The 8399-nt window shown below is 50.2% G+C and overlaps 1 protein-coding gene across 2 annotated transcripts; it reads left to right on the top strand.

The window, feature by feature from the left end:
- The first annotated feature begins 5203 nt into the window (after positions 1–5203).
- Positions 5204–7519, top strand: LOC306814035 (olfactory receptor 14J1-like). Of its 2 annotated transcripts, none has more exons than XR_013777076.1 (2): positions 5204–5301; positions 6096–6156. XR_013777076.1 is itself a non-coding variant. In XM_079329737.1 (2 exons), the coding sequence occupies exon 2, from the start codon at positions 6567–6569 to the stop codon at positions 7497–7499; it is 933 nt and encodes a 310-aa protein (XP_079185863.1). In that variant the 5' UTR covers positions 5219–5301; positions 6544–6566; the 3' UTR covers positions 7500–7519. The 2 variants fall into 2 exon arrangements, 1 of the variants encoding a protein (XP_079185863.1); XM_079329737.1 differs by lacking the exon at positions 6096–6156 and adding an exon at positions 6544–7519 and having other exon boundaries at positions 5219–5301.
- The last annotated feature ends 880 nt before the right edge of the window (positions 7520–8399 follow it).

Below are 8399 nucleotides of genomic sequence, written 5' to 3'. Positions count from 1 at the left end.
AGCCACCCCAGAGAAGGAGGTGGTGCCAGCGCCTCCCTCCTCTCCAATGTTGGAGACCGATCTGCCTGCCCGAGCAGGGTTTCGGCTGCCTTCCTCTGCCTCAGCAGAGGTGGGGCTGCCTTCTCTTCTTCCCTCAGCTTCCTTGTTTGTTCACCTGGGAGCGGTGCTGACCCTGGCACTGGACCCCATGAACGAACCTCTCCCATCGGCATTTCCAGTTGCTTCGCCGCTCCCACCCTGTGCTGACAGCAACGATGGCTTTGTCCTCACTTCAAAGGGGGGAGCAGCGGGGGCTGGTTTCATTTCTGCAGTGGGCATGGGAGGAGGGAGTGCTGGGGCAGAAAGGGAAGAGCTGAAAACTTGCAATGATGATACCCAAATGAGAGAGGCTCAGGCTTTTCCTGTGCCTGTGCCTGATGCTGTTCCTATTGTAGGACAGCGAGATTGGAAAAAGAGAAAGAAAAGATCAAACCAATCCGGTTATTGTGAATCACCTTTGCCTCATTTCAGGCTTCAGATCAGATATGCCTGGGTCCTTCTTGCTGACCATCAAGGTATCCACCCTGACCTGCACTAGGGGCAGAGTGTGACCACAGCTCAGCTTTCACATGCTGACCAGCTCACCAAACACCAACTAGATGAAAACACTGACCAGATGATCCCTCTTCAAGCAGAGAATGGACATTCTTCTGTTCATGTTGGAACTGTTGATGAAGTTTTCATTGTTATATTAGAATAATTACTTAGTGGTGGATTTTTTACTATTTGATGAGTTTGGTGAATGGTGATGTGTTTTGTTATTGTAATTAGAATTAGGTTTTAGAATTAAGTTTGTTAAAAGCACCAGGTATGAAGAGCTCCCTAGGCACTTTAGGTATCCACAAATCTCCTGAGGAGTGGTGTTTGTTCTCCTTTGTGAAGGGCCCTGTGGAGGATTACAAACACTTCTCTTTCTTTTCTTTTTTAAAAAATAAAAGGGGGAATTGTGGACACTGCTGAAGGCTAAGGCACATTTTAGCTAGGCCTTTTTCTCAGGCCATGAAACTTTCTCAGACTCAGCTAGGATTTTTCCCAAACTAGAGGTTTCTTCTTTACTGCAAACACAAAAGAAAGAATCATAACAGGGATAAACACCTGCAAGGTCCCTGAGAAAGCCAGGGAGAAGAGATGCCTCCTTCTCTGACCAATGATTTGTCTGTATTTTGTTTTGCACGAATTGCCTTATTTAAGGCAATGGTTTCTTTAAATAAATTGCTTTCTTGCTCTTTTCTGCACCAAGCAAGAGAGTGTTTTGTTGCTGTTTTTTTGTCACTCTGTATCTTTCTCATGGCAACACAGGGCCTTATGGAATAATGGAGACTATTGCAACACTGCAGGCAATGCATTGGGATGGCTACCTAGAACAGAGGCTAGACAAGGAAAAGAGAATAAAGCGGGTATTTGTTAAAGACCTTCAATATATACACCTTAGGCAGTCAGAAGCCTTCCAGAGGCTGCATTCAAGACGGATGGTGGTGACAAGTTTTTTAGAAACATATAAGCTTGGTTCATTAGAATATCAGAGTTAATCCTCCAATTACAGCTTCAGATAATGAAGTCCTATTCCCCCAGTTTGCTCCCTCCCAATTAACTTGTTTCTACGTTTCAGAGCCTGAGGTTATAGAGCATCCTTGAGTTTCAGAGGAATTGTTTTGTCTGACCAAAATGTGAAGACAGCTAACTAAGACTTTATATGGAGTTTCGAGTTATTGATTAATTCAGTACAGGATTTGAAATATAAAATATAAATATAAATATATAAATATAAATATAAATAATATAAAATATTAAGGCTAAAATCTTAAGGCCTCACAGTCCTCACTGAACCAAGGGGCCACTATGACACTTTGCAGCTTCATGGAACTAAGAAGTCCATTGTGACACTGTGGGATCTTGTCAGGACAAGGGGTGATTGCATCTCTATGTGGCACCATTGAACCAAGGAGTCCATTGTGACACTGCAGGGCCCCATGGAATTAAGGATTCGTGTAGCAGTGCATGGTCCCATGGAATCAAAGGTCCATTGTGACATTGAGGGGTCTCATGGAATCCTGGAAGCCATGATGACACTTTGATGCCTCGTTGAATCTGCAGGGCCTCATGGAACCAAGGAGGTTCTTCTGTCTTTGTGACCCCCCCCATGGAACCAAGGGTCCATTGTGATACTGTGACACCAAAGAGACCCCTGGGACACTGCGAGGCCTCATAAGAGCAAGGGACCATTGTGACACTGTGGAGCCCCACAGAAACAAGAGGCCAACATTACAGAGCTGGGCCTCATGGAACCAAGGATCCAATATGACACAACCATTGTGACACTGCAGGGCCCCATGAATCCAAGGGAACAGGTGACAGGTCTGGTTGGCTTGGCCTGACTGGTCCAACTGCCCTCGGCATGCCTGTTGCCATGCTATTGTCATGTTCCCCTGAAACACTGAAGCTCTGGGCTTTTCTTCAAATGGAAAAGGACTGCTCTTCTCATTCAAGCATCCATTGCCAAAATGGGATTCCCCCTCCAAAAATGCCAATATGCAGGGCTTGCTCCCAGACAAAAGCTGCCATTTCCAAGAGGTCTGGCTGCCCTTGTGTTTCTGAGGACTGGCTCTCACCTGCCTTCAAACACTAGGGTTCAGTGCTTTCTTTCCTATGGAAATGAACTGTCTCTTCTGCACAGGCACCCATGGCCAAATACGGACCATTTCCTCCTGAAATTCCTTATTCACAAGAGTTTCTCCCAGACAAAAGCTACCTGGAAAATCTGCTTTGGATGGTCTTTGCCTCTTGTGGCCATGTGTATTCTGCCCTAAAACACTGGGGCTCCATGCTTTCCTTCCTATGGAAAAGAACCATCCTTCTTCTCCAGGTGCTTTTGGCCAAAATTAGGATTCCACCTCCAAAATCCTATATCCAAAGATTTCTCCTACACAAAAGCTGTCATTACAGACAGGTCTGGTTGGTCTTGGCCTCCTGAGGGCTGGCTCTCACCTGCCTTCCAAACAGCATGTTTGGTGATTTCCTTTCTATGGAAAAATTTGGATTCAACATCCAAAATTTCAAATATCCAAAAGCTGCTCCCAGACAAACCTTCCTGGACAGACAGGTATTTCTGGCCTTGGCCTCTGGTGGCTAAAGCTCATCAGTCCCTGAAACACTGAGGCTCCATTGCTCTCCTGTAGAGACCATGATGAAACTGAGGGGCCTCATGGAATCATGGAGACCATTGTGGCACTGTGGGGCCTTCTGAAATTCAGGGGTGGCACCAAGTGACACCAAGGACATCACTGTGGCACTGCTGGGCTGTATGGTTCCAAGGGGCAATGTGAAGCAGCAGGGCTGTGTGGAACCAAGAGGCCATTGCTGCATTACAGGGCCTCGTGCAGCCAAAGGGCCGCTGTGATCCTGCAGGGCACCGTGGATCCATGGAGACCATTGTGGCATTGCCAGGCCCCACGGAATCATGGAGGCCATTGTGACACTGTGAGGAGGGCCCCATGGAACCAAAGGGCCATTGTGAGCCTGCAGAGCCTCATGGAACCAAGGGGTCATTGTAATACTGAAGTAACAAGGAGAACATTGTGACACTGTGGGGCCCCATGGAACCATGGGGACATGGAACAGGTCTGGCTGCTCTGGTCCTCCCGGGGGCCACCTGGAGAGTTTGACTGATCATGGCGAGTTGAGGGTTTCTTCTCATCAGCCCTTGGAGCACTGGCGCCCTGTGCTTTCCTTCCTTGAGAAAAGAACCATTCCTCTTTCCAGGTGCCCATGGCTGAAATTGGTACTCCGTCTATAAAGTTCCCCTTATAGAAAGGCTGTTCCAGCCAGAATCTGCCAGGACAGACAGCTCTGGCTGGCCTTGGCCTCCTGCAGGCTGTGTCTCATCTACCACCAAACACTGGGGCTCTGTTCCTTCCTTCCTATGGAAAATTACTGCCCTTCTCATCTGGGAGCCAGGGCCAAAATTTGGATTTAGCCTCCCAAATTCTATCTCCCCTAGGATTGCTTCCAAACAAGAGTAGTTAGAACAGAGAGATCTGGCTGGTCTTGTTCCTCTGGTGCTTTTCTTAGACTACAAGCTGAAAGTTTTGATTTCCCAACATGTTGGAGAGGGCCCAGAGATCTCCCAAAGTGGTATTTGGAGAATTCAAGCACATGAATACTCTACAGGGACAAAGGAAGTCTGTGCTCAGACTGAAGCACAGAGACTGAAGACAGCAGAGGAGAGCCCTGTGGGGGATTGAAGGCTGGTTTCAGAGATGGTGGATCCTTTTGAAGTACTAGAAAACAGCAAGAGAAACAAAGTCATCTAAGTCTTTGTGCAGCCAGGCAGAGGCAGGCAGGACGCAGAGCTGCCAGCAAAGGAAGGGCCAGTGAGGTGGGGCAGCCGGGGGATGATGACAGCCTGCAGGGACAGAGGCGCAGGGCATGGACACCGTAGGACAGCCTGGGCTGCAGAGGGCACAGTGATGGGCAGCAGCTGAAAGACCCTGCCAGAGCCAACTGCTGCAGCACTTGGGCCATGGCTGCTGGCCCTGGGCCTGAGGCCAGCAGGGGACAAGTGAGCCTGGCTGTGCTGGGGCCTCATTGCCTCCTTGTCCCTGCTCAGCAGCCTGGCAGGGGCTACCCCATGGCCCTGCCCTTGGCATTGCACATCCCAGAGCCCAGTGATCTGGAAAGAGCCCTGAGCAATGAGGGAGGGACAGGATCTGCCTTGCCAGGGGCTGGGGCTCAGGCCATGGCCCTTTGCATTCCTGAAACACATCCAGCTGTGCTCAGCATCTGAAACACATTTCCTTAGCTTGTTCTCACCTCTCATCACTACTTCCAGTGTTAAGTTCTAACTGGAATCTGGGGACAGTTTCACAGTCGTGTCCCTCAGTGGGATCCATTAAAACTTCAAGAAACTTTGGATTTTACTCTGACTTTGAGTTCTTGAGAAGTTTTTTGAACACTTTCTCAGGGACTGAGCTTGATGTAAACAACATCAAAGCCCTGAGGGGGTCTTAAAACTCTGTGCTGTGTCTGTGCTGCTGAGCTCTGCTGGGCTTCTGGCACAGCGGGAGCTCCAGGCCACCAAGAAAAGCTTTAAAAAGTCATTTCTGCTGAGGAGTAGTTTCACTCCCAGCCCAACAGGGCTCAGGGCATTGCCTGCAGGCACTGAGGAGACAGAAGCCAGGCACAGACATGATAAAGGCAATCAGGACTGGGAAGACATTGAGCTGAGACTTCACTTGGGGAAACATCTTCACAGCCCTGGACATGGTGAGTTTGTGGGTGCAGGGCAATGTCCCCTGTGCTCCTGGAGGGATCTCCTGGAGCCAGCACAGCCCACAGCTTGGGGGATGTGTCAGGAGGACTCTCCCAGTTTCTCTGAGGCACAAGACAAAGAGGAGGAGGAGGATGTGCTACAGAGCAGGACTGCCCTGGGCACCGTCAGAGGGACAGGGCAGGATGGCTCCTGCTGTCAAGGATGGCTGCAGGGGCTGAAGCTGGGGCTGCAGCCAGGGCTGCCCAGGGCTGTCCTCAAAGCACCTCCTGCAGCCCTCAGGGCTCTTGGCCAGCCCAGGGTATGTGCCACCTGCCAGGGGCAGCTCTCAGCCTGCCTGGCAGCTCCCCATGGACTGTCGGGAGAAGTTGGAGGTGGAATAAGCCACCCCCAACAGGGCAGATTTCTCCTGCTGTGTAGATGGTGCTGCATGGCCACGTCTGCTCTCAGCTTTCTCCTCAAGGAAAGGGAAAGGGGATGTCAGGTGTGTCTGTGTCACTGAGACTCCTGCACTGTCCCACTGGGCATCAGCAGATCTGCCACAGATCCCCCTCACAAAGTGCCTCCTCACCCTCCTCTGACTACAGACAGCAGCAGCAGCAGCAGCTTGGCTTGCAGCATCACAGTTTGTCTGAGCTGTCCTTAAGGCCCTGCTGGCAGGGAGATGCCCCTGGGCAGTGCCCTGTGCTGGGAGGGGTGTGCAGGGCAGAGCTGAGCCCCCAGGGCTGGGCTGGGCTCTGGGAACATTGGCAGGGACAAGACTTGGATAGAGAGAAAGAGCTCCTAGTAGGCACAACTGCAGGCAGCAGAGATCCAGACCAACCCTGGATATTCCTCTCTGTCTAGTTGCATGGGAAAAAGAGGATGGTTTGGAGAAAATTATTTTTTAGTGAAGTCTTCAAAAATTCCACTTATTTTTCAAGCATGTTTCATGTTCAGCCACCCTGAAATAGAGACAGGTCTAATAATTAAAGGGTCCCTGTGTGGGTCCTGGATGTGTGACTGCACTGGGGCACAGGTAGCCCAGTTTTCCCTCTGGACTCCCCAGTGTTCAGGCTGAGAACAATGCTAAGATGAGGCAGGAATTCAGCAGCACAAAGCTGAGCTCAAAATAGAAATATTTACTGAAGTTAACCACACAGGAATAGAAATTGTTGTGAGGGAATCCCTAAAACAATCCCATAGGATTGAATCAAAGATGTTGATTGATCCAAATTGTCAATGTCTTCTTTCAACAGTCCACCATGGCCAGAGTGAAAAAATGTCCAACAGCAGCTCCATCAGCCACTTCCTCCTGCTGGCACTGGCAGACACGAGGCAGCTGCAGCTCCTGCACTTCTGCCTCTTCCTGGGCATCTCCCTGGCTGCCCTCCTGGCCAACGGCCTCATCATCAGCGCCGTAGCCTGTGGCCACCACCTGCACACCCCCATGTTCTTCTTCCTGCTCAACCTGGCCCTCATTGACCTGGGCTGCATCTGCACCACTGTGCCCAAAGCCATGCACAATTCCCTCTGGGACACCAGGAACATTTCCTATGCAGGATGTGCTGCTCAGGTCTTTTTCTTAGTGTTCTCCCTTGGAACAGAGTATTTCCTACTCACAGTCATGTGCTACGACCGCTATGTGTCCATCTGCAAACCCCTGCACTACAGGACCCTCCTGGACAGCAGAGCTTGTGCCCACATGGCAGCAGCTGCCTGGGCCAGTGGCTTTCTCAATGCTCTGCTGCACACAGCCAATACATTTTCCCTGCCCTTGTGCCATGGCAATGCCCTGAGCCAGTTCTTCTGTGAAATCCCACAGATTCTCAAACTCTCCTGCTCACAGTCAAACCTCAGGGAACCTGGGCTTCTTGCTGTTAGTGCTTGTTTAGGTTTTGGTTGTTTTGTGTTCATTGTTTTCTCCTATGTGCAGATCTTCAGGGCTGTGCTGAGGATCCCCTCTGAGCAGGGACGGCACAAAGCCTTTTCCACCTGCCTCCCTCACCTGGCTGTGGTCTCCCTGTTTATCAGCACCAGCATATTCACCTACCTCAAGCCCCCCTCTGTCTCCTCCCCATCCCTGGATCTGGCCCTGTCAGTTCTGTATTCGGTGGTGCCTCCAGCCCTGAACCCCCTTATCTACAGCCTGAGGAACCAGGAGTTCAAGGATGGTCTGAGGAAAATTATCATGAACACTTTTCAGAAGGAATAAACTCCCATTCTCCTGTGTAACTCTTCCGGTGTTACTCATTAATGCCCACTCTGTGTCTTCTGGGGTTTTTTGCTGTCACACTTATTATATTTTTGAGAATTTGTTAACTGTGAAATTTTTATCTGTACCTTTTTTACTTCACTATTCACATTCCTAGTGCGAACCACAGGCTATATAACCCAGGGGTTGTACTACATATGTGCTTACATAAAATAAAGAACTCGGTATTGCTGTGTTTGCCTGACATCTTTCCTCCGTGGTTGCTCTGAAGATACAGGGTCTGTTCCTCTGGGAATATCTAGAGTGAAAAGGGATGCTCACTGCTAGGCAGCCCCAGGGCTTCTGCTCCATAACCTTCCCTTCCTTCAGTTCCATACTCCCCTTCAGAGCCCCTGTGTTGGTTTAAGGCCTCAGGACTCTCTCAGCTCAGTCCCTTCCTTGCTGTGTGACTGTGTAGTCACTGCAGGCAGGGACAGGCCATGGACACTGCTGGGACAGATCTGGACTCTGCAACAGCATTTCCATCATGCAAGGGCATCTCCTCAGTGCAGGGCCTGAAAGCTTCAATCTCCTTCCCAGTTTGCTCTCAAGGATGTTCCCAACACAAAGCCCTGGAGAGAACAGCAGTGACAGCCAAAGTGTAGCAATGTTTAGGGTGGGGCTGTCCCAGCAGTGTCCCTGCAAAGCCAGAGCTGCTTCCAGCAGTGGCTTCTCACCCCAGGGCACAGAGGTTGCTCTTCCCTGCCTGGAGGGACATCAAGTGACCGGTTCAGGAGTCTGTGTTTGAAGTGCAGGGACATTCCACAGTCCTGAACATCCTGTGTGTGTGTGAGGGAACACAAACCCAGTGAGCACAAACACATTCAGCTGTTGCTGAAGTTTCCAGAGTCTAACATCCCC

Source organism: Erithacus rubecula, assembly GCF_903797595.1.
Source record: "Erithacus rubecula genome assembly, chromosome: 34".
In the NCBI taxonomy this organism is placed as follows: domain Eukaryota; kingdom Metazoa; phylum Chordata; class Aves; order Passeriformes; family Muscicapidae; genus Erithacus; species Erithacus rubecula.
The sequence above is the reverse complement of the archived record's forward strand: the minus strand, read 5'-3'. Positions and strand labels throughout refer to the sequence as shown.

Excerpts from the sequence above, each read along its gene's own strand:
- LOC306814035 (XM_079329737.1), top strand. The coding sequence starts at position 6,567 with ATGTCCAACAGCAGCTCCATCAGCCACTTCCTCCTGCTGGCACTGGCA.